Source organism: Callithrix jacchus, chromosome 17 (genome assembly GCF_049354715.1).
Source record: "Callithrix jacchus isolate 240 chromosome 17, calJac240_pri, whole genome shotgun sequence".
NCBI lineage: Eukaryota > Metazoa > Chordata > Mammalia > Primates > Cebidae > Callithrix > Callithrix jacchus.
The window spans coordinates 74,742,923-74,759,161 of record NC_133518.1 but is presented as its reverse complement, the minus strand read 5'-3'; the positions used below and the strand labels follow the sequence as shown (position 1 = coordinate 74,759,161).

The following is a 16,239-nucleotide window of genomic DNA, read 5'->3' as shown; positions in this document are numbered from 1 at the left end:
TTTTGAAATGGAGTTTTGCTCTTGTTGCCCAGGCTGGAGTGCAATGGCACTATCTTGGCTCACGGCAACCTCCCCCTTCTGGGTTTAAGTGATTCTCCTGCCTCGGCCTCCCAAGTAGCTGGGATTACAGGCATGTGCCACCATGCCCAGCTAATTTTGTATTTTTAGTAAAGACGAGGTTTCTCCATGTTGGTCAGGCTGGTCTCAAACTCTCGACCTCAGGTGATCCGCCCTCCTCGGCCTCCCAAAGTGCTGGGATTCCAGGTGTGAGCCACTGGGCCTGGCCCCTTCGATGTATTTCCTTTCCCTCCTGTCCTCTATAAACTAAAAGCTTTGCTATCATCATACTGCATTTTAAAGCAGTAACAGATTGATCTGTCATTCATTTTTTTCAAATTGATCAAGCAGATTTCATTGCCAATCTGAGTCTGGTGAATATAGGTTAAGCTTTATTATTAGAGCGCACTGACCAGTTTCCAGATACAAGCCGTATTACTGGTCCTGAGCAGTCTTCTTCCAGGAAGTGTTTTCTCTGCAGTAGAATTCTTGAAACTCTGAAACCAGATTAAAGAGCCGCATTGCTTTTCCCAGAGTCAGCATTCCTGCACATCACAGGGTCTCAGGTGAAGCACCATGGCTGGGATGTGTGTCTCTCTTGAAATGGTGGTGACCATTTCACCTGCAAGTTTTAAGCACCTTACTAAAGGAGTGTTTTGTTTTGTTTTAATCTAATAACAAGAAATCAGATCTTAGGGTTGGTTCTGCAGTTCAGCAAAGTCAGCATGGGCCAGTCTCATTCCATCTCTTCCCTGTGTCATCTGCAGCTTGTCTGAGATGTTCCCCTTCATTGGCTGTCTAATGGCTGCAGCAGCAGCTCCAAGGACTCCATTCCCTCAGCAGCATTCCAAGCAGGAATGAAGTGCAGGCACTTTATTCTCATTGATCTCTCTCTCTCTCTCTTTCTCTCTCGTCATGAAGTCCTCAGTGGACTTCCTCCTATATCTCATTGGTCAGCACTAGGTCACATATGCCTTCCTAGCTGCAACGGAGTCTGGGAGAGCAATCCCATCCGGCAGTTGTAACCTTTTATGGAAGGCAAGTTCTGCCAAAACGCAAGAAAGAGAGGAGGAACTGCTGTGGGTAACTAACCAAGAATGTTTGACACCACAGGCCTGACCATACAAGATGCACATTTCCTTAAGATTTCTCTACCCCAGACACGTGGAGTGCCCCATGCATGCAGCTGCTGCTGATGTTTTCTGAAAGAACAACTGGAGCTGGGTTTTGTAAGAAAGATCACTTTCTTTCTTTCTACACCTTGGTGTTCATGTTAGGAGGCTCCAGCTCCTTGAATGTTAGAGGAAAAGTATCTGCAGTTTCTCTTGCCACTTTGGAACAAATGTTTTAAAGCAATGTTTTCTACGGAGGGCTTGTCCTGCTGCCTTAATGATCCTTCTTCTCATTGGAATTTCATGAAGTTGGGCCTGAGTAAAGGTACTGGAAAGTGATGAGGACAATGAAATCACAAGTTCAGGACTTAATGGAAGCCACAGTGTGAGGTATCTGTGATCTGGCATGACTGGAGAAGGAATTCGTAATGTTCACTCCCCCACCCCGCCTCAGATGGAGTCTTGCTCTGTTGCCCAGGCTGGAGTGCGGTGGCGCAGTCTCAGCTCACTGCAGCCTCTGCCTCTTGGGTTCAAGCAATTCTGTCTCAGCCTCCTGAGTGGCTGAGATTATAGGTGCCCATCGCCACACCCAGCTAATTTTTGTATTTTTACTAGAGACGGGGTTTCACCATCTTGGCCAGGCTGGTCTTGAACTCCTGACCTCATGATCCGCCTGCTTTGACCTCCCAAAGTGTTGGGACGACAGGCGTGAACCATTGTACCCGGCTCCCAGTGTTTTCTCAGCTCCAGTTCTTCGAAGAGTGGTTTGTCTGTTGTGCCAGGGAAGTTGCTTTAAGTCTGTAGCATGTAACTTAATCTGGGGTTTGTCAGATACTTCTTGCTGCACAACGATCCTGAGACATAGTAGCTTAACACACGTCATTTATGTGGCTCACGGTTCTATGGATTAGCAGTGTTGAGTTCAGCTGAGTGCTTCTGGTCTCAGCTGAGCCCCTCACGTGTCTGCAGTCAGCTGGGCAGGTCTGCCTCTGGGGGTTGGCTGGCTCTTGGCTTGGGGGATAGGGGTCATGGGGGTTCTTGAATCACATTTTCTTCCCTAGCAGGCTAGTCTGGGTTTGTTCACATGATGCCTGAGCAGGGTTAAAAGAAAGTGAACAGAAGCACACAAAGCCCCCGAGGCCTGGCCTTGGAACTGGCCCTGTACCACTTCTGCTGAATTCTGTTGCCAAAGCAAGTCTCAGCCGAGACCGGACGGGAGGGCAAATAGGCAGTACTCTTGGTGGGAGTGGCACTTGTAAGGGGGTGTGGACAGATACAGGGAAGAGTGAAGGACTGTGGCCACCCTGGCAATGTATTACATGGAGTGAAAGAAACAGAACTTACACTCTTACAGCTGTGGTTCTGTCTGGAAAGTATTTTCACAAGTATGTGCTGTTTAGCTGTAGAAGTTGACTGATCCCCACAATTTTATTCCTTGCCCGTCGTGTTAGAATTGGAAAGAAATACTGCACATTTGGCTGTCGTTATGAAACCAAGAAATTTTTCTTTTTTGGTGGGTCAGTGGAAGGGAGGGAAGTGAGGGATAATATGGGCAACAGGTATGGGTGGGAAATTGGAAATCGATATAAAATCTTACCCTTTATTCCCTGCAAAACGCTGTTGGTGTTGCCCATGGACGTTGCCCATGGATGTTTTAAAGCAGTTCAAATATTCAAAAGGTATTTTTAAAGGGATAAAGCTTTTTATCCCTTTAAAAATACCTTTTGAATATTTGAATCTAAAATCTTTTTAGGGCAGCCGGCATAGATGAGAATGTTATTAAAAGCCTTCTCCTCACCTGCCTTTGTTTTGACCCTGCTAAAGGACCTCAGGACTCAATACAGTTTATTGAGTTTTTTGGTTTATTGAGTTTTTGGCTGCATGTCAATGAATGTTTCAGAACCACCACAGAAGATTCATTCATTCAACAAATACCTGTTGAGTTATGGGCTGAACGTTGTGTTGAGATCCCAGGAACCTGATGGTGAGCAAGACAGGCACAGGGATCAGTGCACAACTCCAGCTGCTGCAGGTGTCACAGATGAGAGACCAGTTGTCCCCAGAACCAACTCTCCTGGAAACAGATTTGGGAAGCCTTCTTTGAGGAACAGAGACTTGAACCGAAACCTGTAGAATGAATGAAGTTAACAAGACAGGGAAAGGACAGATGAGCACTTAAGTGAGAAGGAACAGTGTGTGCAAAGGCCCTGCAATGGGAAGGGGGATGGCACAGGTCGTGGGAACGAAAGGAGGCCCACACGAAGAGCATGAAGGAGAGAATGGTCATCCTGCCCACTTTATCAGCAAGTGCCACTTTTGCCTTCCTTGCCCACACTGAGACCTAATGTCTACATGCTGGGCAGAATGTGAACTTCCTGCCTATGTATCCTGTGCTTTGAGACATAGCATCAGTACCCCTGTTTTAGAAAAGCAGTTTTCTGCTTGCAACGATCAGGGTGCAGCCTGACTCTTCTGTGACATTTGTTTGCCTATCTTACAGTCAGAGGATTAGATTTGATAACACAGGTCCGTATGCCCCAGGGATCTGGATGTGTTGTGATACCATCTCTGTCCCCATTTCTGCCTCTAGTATGTGTACTCCAGCTGTTCTGCCAACACTGCAGAGTAGCTGTTGTACTCACCAACTGGGTCAGAGCCCAGAAGAGCCACTGGGTAACTTTGGGCCAGTTGCTCTGTGGCTCAAGTGGCAACTGTATACAGTGAGAAGGATGAGACTTCTTGCTGTGGCTGTTAGAAGATTAAATAAGGGTGTTACTATGGTAGCTTGTAAAAATACGTATTCTGTACCTTTTCGATGGGTACTTCTAAAAGATATAGTGCTGGGTTTTATCCGCCAAGGCTGCTTTCTTTAGAATACCCGCATTTCCCTCTCAGATTGGGCTGGAGCAGGACTTCATGTTTTGTCAGTACAAACTTATAACGCATGATTTAACTCCTGTTATGTCTGTTACCTCCATTACCTTGCTGGGAATAAAACGTTTTGCCTGTTCCAGGTTGCAGCCAAGTGTTACCAGAAAGGAGGTGCATTTGAGAAGGAGAAGTTGGCTCTGGCCCATGACACTGCCCTGAGCATGAAATCCAAGAAAGTCAGCCCCAAGTAAGAGTCATGGGTTCATTTCTGGTCTGCTCCGATGAGAGCAGCAGTTTAAATATCGGCGTTGGGTCAACATTCTGTGGAAATATTATTATTATTTCCTTCCCCTAGGGAAAAGCAGTTGGGATATTTGGAATTGGCTAAAACCTATTTGGAATGCAATGAGCCAACGCTGTCCCTTAAGTGTCTGAGCTACGCCAAGGAGTTCCAGCTGTCCGCCCAGCTGTGCGAGAGGCTGGGAAAGGTATGGCTTCTAGTCCGTGGCTGCTCTGGGGAAAACTGGGCTTCACTTGAGCAGATTGAGGGGTGGGCCCCTCAACCTCTACTCATAGCAGGAAGAGGCTGCAGTCTTCTAAGGAGGTAGACGCTGGCCCTGCGACTCTTCGGGAACCCTACTTTCCCTACTTGTGCAAACTTTTAGGAGGCTCTGAAGACTGTGTGCTTGCACGTGCGTGTGTTTATGTGTTCATGTCCCTGTTAATATTCAAGGTGCTAATATTAAGCACTGGGAAGCCAGATGCTCAAGCCAAAGGGACAGAAGGCTTTTAGAATGCCCCTTTCTTTCTGTGTTCCTAGTCTTCAGTCAGCTTGGCTGAGTGGCCTGGCGTTTACATGGAAGTTTTTCCTGTAAGCCTAGTAATCACACTAGGTCTCAACTGTCCAGTTCAGCAGGCACATGCGGTTATGTAATTTACAATTTAAATTATTTAAAATGTAATCATATTAAAAATTCACATCCTCAGTGTTCATAGCCACATCACAAGTGCTGTTGTTACAGAACGTTTCCATCATTGCAGAGAGCTCTGTTGGACCGAGCTGCTGGTCTGGAACACAGCTACTCACAGAGCGGGCAGCAGGCCACACACTATTACTTGTCTGTAGCAGGGTTAACACGGAAGATGAAAGGACGCAGTTAGAAATGTTTCGGCATTGCTTTGACATCCAAGTGGTGATAATTTTCTCATCAACATATCGACTGTGATGGATTGGAAATTTAAAATAATTTGGTCCCTTACCACAGGTAGTGGGAGAAACTGTGCTTAAGGAGCTGTGGGCCATTTCATTTCCCCCTATCGGTTGTTACTGCCCTTCAGTAGGAAAGGGGGTTTCCTTGTCTGTATGTGAAATATGGTGACTCCTGGGATCCTAAGAGCACCCTGGGCATTGCAAGGGGTAGGAGTGGGACCTCCTGGGACATTGGAAGTGTGGCCCCAAGTCCAGGTGCCCTGACGATGCCTATCCTGTTCCATGTTTATTATGGGATGTGACTTCTTAGGATATGGAAGATGGGACTGGAACAGGGACACAGCGCTGCCCTCTGGGGGCAAGAAGCAGGCAAGGCATAGGAATCCCTGAATGGAAGGCTTTCACTCTTGTGGCACCTGCATAAACATTTCTTCCCGTGGGTAGAATGCATCTGGGGACTGGGAAAAGGGAGGTGATGTGGCCTGAGGATCCAGAGGAAGGCTGCTGCCAAGTTGCTTGATTTGAGTCTTGCCAGTCAATTTGGGTGAGATGACCACAGGAAATGGTAAATGATAAGAGAAAGTGGCAGGGTCAGATCGGTAGGGCCTTGGTGACTGTGGCAAGGACTGGGCTTTGTTCAAGCATGATGGGGAGCCGGTGGAAGGCTTTGATGGGAAGAGTGACGTGAAGCTAATTATCTGGATGCTCTGTGAAGACGTCTATAAGGCAGCAAGAGCTGAAGCAGAAAGGCCAGTTAGAGTCTAGCATCAGCTTAGGCTGAGATCATAGGGCCTGGACTACCATGGTGGTGGTGCAGGTGGTGGGATGGGGGCAATGATCTGGGAAATGTTAAGGAAACTGAGCAGATGGGATTAGCTAATAAACTGGATGGGAACTGTGATAGGAAGAAGAGTCTAGTAAACTCTTCTGTTCGTGGCAAGCCCACCATTGGTGCGTATGGGACCCACTCATTGCATTTTATTTCATCCATCCTCTTCTTCATAGCTAGTCTCTATTCTCATTCTTTTCTCATTGGCTATATATATATGTGTGTGTGTGTATACATGTATATATATGTACATGTATATATGGGTATATATATGTATATAATATATATGTGTATATATAGATGCTCAAATGCATGCATTATTGAAGAATGAATACTGATATCTTCTATACATACGTACTTTAGACTTATCTAGAAGACCTCTTGCTCTGTGTTTTACCTTTTTCATCCTCTGCTATGTAGTATTAGTTCTGGCCATGCTTCTGGCAGCTGTGTGTTCCAGAGTGGGCACCACTGCATTGACAAATTCATTTCCCTAGTGATGCACATCCAGGTTGCCACTGCCCCCTGGCTTTGCTTCCACACACAGCATCTTGGCACAGCATGTCTTCTTACAGTTCTGTGAGATACTTTCTTGAGATGTATTTCCAGAAGGAGGCTTGCTGACCTAGGGTATGCACATGCTTCACGTACTTCACTAAGTACGGCCCCTTTGCTTTCCAGAATGGCCATTACACTTTGTGCACGAGAGTTCTGCATACCCCACATTCTTGACCACAGTCAGCAGGTTCTGATTTTCTAATTTTTCAAACCTGGTGGATGTATTTCTTTTTCTTTTTTTTTTTTTTGAGACGGAGTTTTTCTCTTGTTACCCAGGCTGGAGTGCAATGGCGTGATCTCGGCTCACTGCAACCTCCACCTCCTGGGTTCAGGCAATTCTCCTGCCTCAGCCTCCTGAGTAGCTGGGATTACAGGCACGCGCCACCATGCCCAGCTAATTTTTTGTATTTTTAGTAGAGACGGGGTTTCACCATGTTGACCAGGATGGTCTTGATCTGTTGACCTCGTGATCCACCTGCCTTGGCTTCCCAAAGTGCTGGGATTACAGGTGTGAGCCACCGCGCCCAGCCCTGTATTTCAAGGTGGCTTTAACTTGTATTCTTCTGATTGTCAGTAAAGTTGAGAACTTTTATTTATCTGTTAGTCAGTCAAGTTTACCCAACAGTAAGCTGCCAGTTTATATCCTTTGCCAAGCTTTCTGTTCTGTCTCTAGGAAAGTCTTTTTCTTGTGGTTGCAAAAATTCTTTTTGTCTAGACAGGCCCAGTCTAGTACAGTAGCTATTAGCCAGGTGCAACACTTTAACTTTAAAATAATTAAAGTTAAATTACATTAAAAGTTTAGTTCGTTGGTTGGGTTGCCCACATTTTAAAGGCTCAGTATTCAGATGTGACTAATGACTAGATTGGATAGCACAGAAACAATACAGTTTCATCTTCACAGAAACTTCTATTGGACAGTACTGATCTAGATGTTACTGTTATTTTTTATTTAGTTTATTTCCTGTGTCTTTTGTTGAACAGTTTTGATGTGGTTAAATCCATCAGTTTTTCTCCTGAAATTTGTGTTTTGGATTTTATTGATTACTTTATTTTTGGAAGTCATGTGAAGACTCCTTCCACTTGAGTGTGACCTCAAGGTCACAGAGATTCTCACACGTTTTCACACAATAATTTTCTCACTTAGATCTTTGATCTACCTGGGGCTTACCTTAGTGTATAGCGTGAGGTTGGGATTTAACTTTATTTTTCTCCCTTTAAATAATTGGTTTTCCTAATATTATCTATGTTATAGGGCTTTTAACTGGATTCTAACAAAAGCAGACATGTGACTATCCTTTTTATTATTCATGGTGTTGCTTTAAGATTAGAAAGTTAATTGTGAATACGCTAAATAAAAGTAAAATTTTACTCCATCCTAGATAAGGGATGCTGCCTATTTCTATAAGCGATGCCAGTGCTACAAAGATGCTTTCAGATGCTTTGAGCAGATTCAGGAATTTGATCTAGCACTCAAAATGTACTGCCAAGAGGAGCTTTTTGAAGAAGCTGCTATTGCAGTGGAAAAGTAGGTGGTTTTATTCTCTCCCTTTCTCCCTTCCTCCCTCCCACTTTTCTCTGGGGGCAGCCTGCTCTGGGTGGTGCTATCCTGCTGCTTCTGATATGGCTTGACCGCGTTGCTCTCCTTCCACTTAAGCGGTGGCCTCAGTGCTGGGTCAGCAGCTCCTTCAGAGCAGGATTTTGTGTTTTCCAGTCTTTATAAACTTTGACGCAGTGTCACAAGGAGAAGGGGCTGAGGAGGATGGGGGTATGTTATGAGTGTGTATGTAACGACATATTCTGACTTCCATTAGCAGAATAAAGGGGAGTCCTTCAGAGCTTCATTAATCTCATAGGAACCCAACTAATGCACACCTACTAAAAGAGCAGAATCACAAGTGGTAATAAGGGGAAGACTGATGTAGGGTAGTGTTGGCGTGTGTGCAGCCCTCGTTTCATCCTTTTTCATTCATCACATATCAAACTGAACAGAGTTGTAGACCCAAATGATTATGATGCTTTTATGAGAACTGAAGAGATGTCTTTCAAGGATAATTTTGACTATATATAACATTTGCTCTATAGATTGATTCTCAGATTTCACTCCTACTTGTACGAATTACATCCTCACTATATTTCATTAATTAAGCACATTGGTTCCTGATTGAAGCATAGTTTATTTACTATTATCATACTGATAATAATATAAAATAAGGCCTTTCTAAAAATACTTGAATGCTTGACAAGTGTAGGTTTTATTTTGTAATATCTGCATACGGGAGTTTTATTTAAGTTGCTCTGTGCGGTGTTTTGGAGGAAATTTTCTATTGATTGGGTGATGCCAACTTGACATTTGCGTCCTTTGTCTTTGCAGGTATGAAGAAATGCTGAAGACCAAGACCCTTCCCATCTCCAAGCTCTCCTATTCTGCCAGTCAGTTTTACTTGGAGGCTGCAGCAAAGTATCTGAGTGCAAATAAGATGAAGGAAATGATGGCTGTCCTCTCGAAGCTGGACACGGAAGACCAGCTGGTGTTCCTGAAGTCTCGGAAACGCTTAGCAGAAGCTGCAGACCTGCTGAACAGGGAAGGGAGGAGAGAAGAGGCCGCCCTGCTCATGAAGCAACATGGCTGCCTCCTGGAGGCTGCCAGGCTCACTGCCGACAAGGACTTCCAGGCCTCATGTCTGCTGGGGGCTGCCCGCCTCAATGTGGCCAGGGATTCCGACATAGAGCACACCAAGGACATTCTGAGAGAAGCACTTGATCTCTGCTATCAAACCGGCCAGTTGTCTGGCATTGCTGAGGCCCACTTCCTGCAAGGGGTAATTCTGAGAGACTTTCAGAAGCTCAGAGACGCCTTCTTCAAGTTTGACACACTCAACCACTCGGCTGGAGTGGTGGAAGCACTCTACGAAGCAGCCAGCCACTGTGAGGCCGAGTCTGAGAAGGTTCTGGCCCTGGCTCCAGGGGGCTTGGAAATCCTTCTCAATCTGGTCAGGGCCCTCAAAAGAGTGACCAACAATGCTGAGAAGGAAATGGTCAAATCTTGCTTTGAGTTTTTTGGGATTTCCCAGGTGGATGCCAAGTATTGCCAGATAGCCCAGAACGACCCGGGGCCCATATTAAGAATCATTTTTGACCTGGATTTGAACTTGAGAGAGAAGAAAACAAAAGATCATTTTTTGATAATGACTGACCAAGTGAAATTAGCCCTAAACAAACACCTTTTGGGCAGGCTTTGTCAGATCACACAGAGCCTACTTGGGAAGACCTACCGAGGAGTCTGCATGAGGTTTATTGTAGGCTTAAAATGTGAAGATGAAAACTGTGAACATTTTCACAGGCCTGTGCGGCGTTGTGAAGCCAAGTGTTTAGTTCAGTCGAAAATGAACTTGGTGGCAATCAATGGGTTGCTTTTGGAAGCCAAAAAAGTATTCCCTAAAATCTTAGCAGAAGAACTTAAAGAAATTGATTATATTTTGTCTACAGATACGTATTGCAGATCCATTCTGGATGTCCTTTTCCCTAAACATTTCCATCAGAGAGTGTTGTCAGAAAACCCCATGGCATGCAAAGAAATCCTCCAACCAAATTACAAATCCTTTCGGTCCTACAGATTAGCTTTGAAAGAGTACATCCACTTTCTGTTTGAAAACGAAAGCGCGCGCAGCCGCCGGGAATCCACAGACCTGTGGCTGAGTGCCATGCAAGCTTTCCTTCTCTCTTCCAGCTACCCGGAGGAGTTTGAAAAACTGCTCCACCAGGAGGAGGACAGCTACAACAGGGAACTCAAAGCTCTACAGTCCGAAAAAGACGAAAGGGGCCGGGGGAGAGGCAGCCGGATAAAAGGAGTAGAAGGGAAATCTGGCATGCTGGCACCCAACAAGGATGATGGAAATATGGACAAGACCCACCTGTGCTTCATCCGGCTGCTGGAGAATAGCATTGATCAATTCTACGTGCACAGGAACCCAGAAGACTACAAGTGGCTCTTTTTCCGTTTCATGAATGTCCTCATCAAGAGGTGCAAAGAACCGCTCATCCCCAGCATTGGAAACACAGTGGCCCTCCTGGAGTTCCAGTTCATCCACTGTGGGGTGGTGCTGGCCCGCCTCCGGAAGAATGTCATTCTGTGCCTCCCCAAGAGCTACATTGCCCTCTTACACTACTGGGAGTTCCTGTTTAGCAAGAAGGATAAGGAGCTTGGGGATGTGTTCTCCATCATTCAGGACTACAAACCGAAGGACGTGACAAGAGCCATTCAGGATTTCCGGTTCCACCTCTCCTACCTTGCCAAGGTGCTGTGTGGCTGTGAGAATGTGAACTTCAATGTCCTGCTTGATGCCTTCAGTGAAATAGACTATGTGGTCTCGGGTGAGGCTGAGCGGACGCTGGTGCTGTGCTTGGTGATGCTAGTGAACGCTGAGGAGGTCCTGCAGCCGTATTGCAAGCCTCTCCTGTACGGCCACTTCCAGGAGATCGAGTCAAGGCTGCAGCTCATGAGCAGGGCCTGCCCTGGCCAGGTTCCTGAGAGGCTTCTGAAGGTGGTGAGGCGGGTGTTGGTGGCAGTCAATGTGAAGTCTGTGGCTGAGGCGCTGCAGGACCTGCTCTTTGAGCGGGATGAAGAGTACCTGATGGACTGTGATTGGCGGTGGGACCCCATGCACACCAAAGGGTCCATGGTCCGTGGCCTCTATTATGAAGAGGTCAGACTCAACCGCCTGCTCTGTTTGGAACCCGTGGACTACTTTGCTGAACCTGAGTGTGATTTTGGCCAGGATGAGATGGATGAACTGGCATTAGAAGACCGAGACCATGTCTTGGCCACCATCCTTTCCCAAAAGCAACGTAAGGCCTCCATCCAACGGAAGTTGAGGAGGGCATGCCTGGTGGTATCTCTGTGTATCAGTTGGAGGAGAAGAGTGGGGACCCAGATGGAGCGTGTCAGGGAGGAGGCCAGGGAGCCCGGGGCTGGGAACTTCAAAAAGGCGGATGTGGATAGGACCCAGTGTGACCTGTGTGGAGTGAAGTTTACCCGTGGCCCAGAGAACTACTTCAGCTCCAGCAAAGCATTTGAGGGGGCAGCTTCAGAGGTGGCTGTCCTTTCTGGGGCTGAGCTGGAAGGGAAGGAGTGTCAGGAGAGGAACAGCGAGTCGTACGAGCAGCACATCCATCTAGAACACCACCAGAGGCAGCAAGTGGCCTACCAGAAATACTCAGAATTTTTCCATGAGAAGGTGGACCCCGCCATCGATGAAGGCAAGCTGGTGGTGCAGGACATCGAGCAAAGCGTATGGATCCACAGTCACGTGGGCTCCAAGGAGCACAGCCACATGCTGCAGAGGAAGGTCCAGGAGCACATCAAGAGGGTTTCGGATATGGTGGAGGACCTCTACAGGCGGAAGGCCTGGACTGGCGGTAAGGGCATGCAGAGATGGGGACCAGGTGGGGTTAGACCTGGGCTCTGAGGACATTTCTCAGGGTTAAGTCCCTTGTAGTGGCTTTGGACCTGGGGGTGGTGGAATCTTGGCCTTAGAAGAAATAAAAATGAGAAATGTATGTTCTAAGGTTATAGCAAACCTCATTGTTTGGATAACCCCTCCCCCAGTTAAAAGTTTGTGATTATCCTTGACTTGGGATAGTCACCCCAGGTACTCCAGATTAGAAAACAGTTTGCTAATTCTGTGGAGAACATATAGAGAGAATGTTTGGAGTGTTGAGAAGACTCATTAAGGTTCTCCTGACCCATGCATCCCCTGAGTAAGACCTGGAAGTGTGTAACTGTTTTCTTTCTTTTAGGAGGGTCCTTAAGTTATACCTAGTGTGAGTCTTTAATAGAATTCTTATGTTATTCTAGAATCACATTTTCCCTGGCTTTTTTTTTTGCAAGACAGAGTCTCACTCTATCGCCCAGGCTGATGTGTGGTCGTGTGATCATGGCTCACTGCAAACTCCACTTCCTGGGTTCAAGCAATTCTCCTGCCTCAGCCTCTCGAGTAGCTGGGATTGCAGGTGCCCACCACCATACATGGCTAATTTTTGTATTTTTAGTAGAGATGGGGTTTTACCATCTTGGCCAGGCTGGTCTCGAACTCCTGACCTCAGGTCATCTTCCCACCTCGGCCTCCCAAGGTACTGGGATTACAGTTCCCTGGCTTTCTTACTAGCTACTTCTTAGCAACAATAAGTGGAAGCTATGTATAAACTTAGTGAAATTGCGTATTTAAAAACATTCCATATTTCAGATACTCTTTCCCGTCTAGGGTTTAATGACATTTTGGTCACAAGTGTCTTAGAAAGGTTTGCAGTTGTGTGGCAGTCTGTATAGACATACAGTAATGGCGTCAGGCTAGCCTGTAGTTTATACTTGTGGCAGCAGAAGGCAGCTCTGGAAGGTCCCTTACCCCGTAAAGAGGGCTCTTTTCAGGGAAAGCACAGAGACCAGCTCTTGGGATGTGTGGGCTTTAGCTCTAGTAATCGGCATTCTAGACCTTTCAATGGCATCTTTACTCAGAGCCCCGTTCTTTGGTTTCTGTAGCGGAGGAGGCGATGACTCAGCTGGCCAACATTCTGATCCTGTCAGTCAGGGCTGCACGAGACTGGTTGATGAAAACGGAGGTCCGCTTAAAGGAGGAAGGTAAGGAGTCTTGGATTCTGGGGACAGGTAACACTTTGGGTCCTGTGGTTCTTATTACCGCTGGCTCCCAGGGGGAATCTGAAGTGGAGCAGTGCGGTGATGTCAGTAGTGGACTCTGACTGTCTAGTAGCATCACTTCCAGTGACTCAAATTACTAGCAACCTAATATTGGAGTTATCCTATCTGACTATGAGGGCCATTATTCTGGGCACGGGTTAGTTGCCGTAAACCTCTTGCTGCTCATGAGCTATTACTGACGCTCAGTCACTGCACATACTCAATACAGTGACTTCCGAGGATGGGTGAAGCTTTGGGAAGCTATTCCTTGAGAAGTGTTTTCCTGTGTCAATCAGTCATTTAAGCCGATGGACAGTTATGGAGTTTCTAATATATATTAGTGCTGTTCTGAGCCTGGGGATGTAATTCTGAACAAAACGGTCAGTCACTGGGGAAACTTGCATGCTGCTTCCTATAGAGGGTTAAAAGCTTGTGTAGAATGAATGGCTTTCTCTCCTGGCAGTCAGAATGATCTTGCCAAGTTATATGTGCCAAGTTATATGTGTCTTTCCTTTTGCGCATTCCAGCCACCGGACCATATTCCCTTTTGCTCTGAGTATTTCATCAATCCCAGATGCCCCTGGAAAATCCAGACCCCAGAGGTGGGGAAAACTTGAAGGGACTTGGCACAAATATCTGGGCGATAAAAGATCTTTAGCATTGAGTCCCTTCTGGGGTCCAGGATTTTGTGATTATTTCAAAAGGAAGGTAATTGGTATACCGATTCAAGTGTATGGTTGAGTTTATGTTTTGCTTGATTTCTTTGTTATTTAAAAGGCCTCTATAATAGGGCCAGAGGAGCAGCCAGTAAAAGAACTTAATTCTGGAGAGGGGTGTTTACTTTGATTCTTCTTGGGAAGCAACATCAGTATTCTAAGGAAATCTCTCTTTCTCTGGCACCCTGGCAGGAAGCTTGATTTCATTAATTTAAACCAGTGGTTACAGAGACACTAGGTTTTACTCGGATGCTGTATTTCATAGTGGAGTGGGTAAAAAAATCACCATTCTGGACTTTCTTTGTTCTTTTTTTTCTTCTTTTAAACAGGAATCGTTCAGGAAGATGATTATGAAAATGAGGTTGAAGACTTTGGTGAGCTTCGTCCTAGAAGGCGTTCTCGGAAATGTGGAAAGCTGAAAAAGTACTAATGTCCACACTGCTGCTGCCTCCTCATCCTTCGGAACATTCCATTCTGACTTAGAATCCTGAGTGCTGGGGCAGAAGACAAAAAGAATGTGAATTAGCATTTTAAAAAGTAGGGGAGTCTGACAACACCATTGCTTTTTGTTCTCATTATTCTCTTTCAGTGGCTTAGGGTCTGATTGCTCCCTCACCTGCAAGGACCTCTAAAGTGTTGCCAAGTAGATTGTAGCAGTACTGGTTCTCCCCACAAACAAGTTCAGGTAGAGGAGTTGTATTTGAGGGGAATGTTTGGGACTCCTCATTCCATGGTCCTTGGGCCGTCTGGCTATCCCCATCACGACCTGAGTCAGTAGCAGAGGACTAGGTGTTAAGACAGACATTCCTCACCTCAGAGTCGCTGCTGCTCTGGGCCAGGAAATCTCTTTTATGGATTCCCTCATCCCCGGCTACACTGCTACAGCATCAAGTGTGCTGTGAGAGCCGTGTGTGCCCAGGGGTGGGCCTACCACTGGCCACCAGGCCACATGCTAGTCATCTCTGGGCCCATTTGTAGTGTAGTTTTTTCTGTTAGAGACGTTAGCCTTTTCTTTCTGTGGCAACTTTTCTGCCTCACCTCCCTCTGTTTTTTGTGACTCATTCTTAGCTACCTGTGCAAGTCACAGTTAGACTACCTCAGAATGTAGTCAAGAATTCACCCAGTGTTCTTTGCATGTCCCTTCCCTAGAGGGAAAGGCTGGGGAATGCTGGGAGCAGTCCCAGCTGCCTCTCCAAAGTGGTCCTAATTCTGCCTTGGCTATGGTCCAGACCTTCCAAAAAGTGTTCTGTATACAGCCTAGTCTAGTTTTGTTGGTTCACGCTGGTGAGTTTGCCATCCTAGCTTAGGTTAACATTCTGATGACTTTCTGCTTGCTGAATTAATCACTGTAGGACAGTGACCTGCAGAGCTGCAGGTTAGAGCAAGTGGACAGAGGAGACAGCCAGCCGAGCCAACTCTGTCACTGCCACGTGGCTGGCAGGCCCTATAAGAGGGTGAGTCTGGGCCTGTTTGTAGGAGGTCGTTGCTTACCCTCTCCCCACGCTGAGTCAGCAGCCATCAGCGTGGTCCCACCTGGGAAGCCTTCATGCCTCTCTGAGTGTTACTGCCCATCCTTACCCCAGCCCTCAGCTCAGCCTGGTGTGAAAGACCAGGTGCACACTGGTCTTTGATTGACAGCAGAACCAGCCCCGCCCCCCACCCCACCCCCGTTGCTGCTGCTTTTGCTGCTCATGCTGCTCATTGTTTTCTTTCTCTTCTTGTCTTTCCAAATTGTTTCCTTGAAATGCTTGTTTCTAAATTTTCTTAAATTATGTTTCTAATTTTTTAAATTCCAGGTGTATTTTTTTTTACTTGACAGAAAAAAAAAAGAAAACCTTAATAATATCTTGCTGTATAATCACATTTTTTATAAAGTTAAAGCATTTCTCTTACCTGCTGGTGTTTCGTTGTTTATTTCCAGTCTCTACTCGGAGAGTAAGGGGTAAATCTGGGAGCTGGTGCCTCTGGTCAGCCGATTGATATTGGCCAGGACGAAGCTTTCTGTGCCTTCAGAGATTCAGAAATCAAGGGACAGCTGGGCACGGTGGCTCACGCCTATAATCCAGCACTTTGGGAGGCCGAGGTGGGTGGATCATGAGGTCAAGAGATTGAGACCCTCCTGGTCGACAAGGTGAAACCCCGTCTCTACTAAAAATACAAAAATTAGCTGGGCATGGTGGCATGTGCCTGTAGTC

General features: G+C 46.3%; 1 protein-coding gene across 5 annotated transcripts in view; it reads left to right on the top strand.

Moving 5' to 3' along the window:
- Positions 1–15,936, top strand: part of TRANK1 (tetratricopeptide repeat and ankyrin repeat containing 1) — a 127,862-nt gene extending 111,926 nt beyond the window's left edge. For all 5 annotated transcript variants that reach the window (XM_035278568.3, XM_035278569.3, XM_035278567.3 and 2 more), the window contains 6 exons: positions 4,184–4,287; positions 4,396–4,528; positions 8,017–8,162; positions 9,009–12,052; positions 13,173–13,271; positions 14,374–15,936. In XM_035278568.3, the coding sequence (XP_035134459.2) occupies positions 4,184–4,287; positions 4,396–4,528; positions 8,017–8,162; positions 9,009–12,052; positions 13,173–13,271; positions 14,374–14,474 (3,627 nt within the window). In that variant the 3' untranslated portion in view covers positions 14,475–15,936. The remainder of the gene's footprint in view (positions 1–4,183; positions 4,288–4,395; positions 4,529–8,016; positions 8,163–9,008; positions 12,053–13,172; positions 13,272–14,373) is intronic.
- Positions 15,937–16,239: the final 303 nt, after the last annotated feature.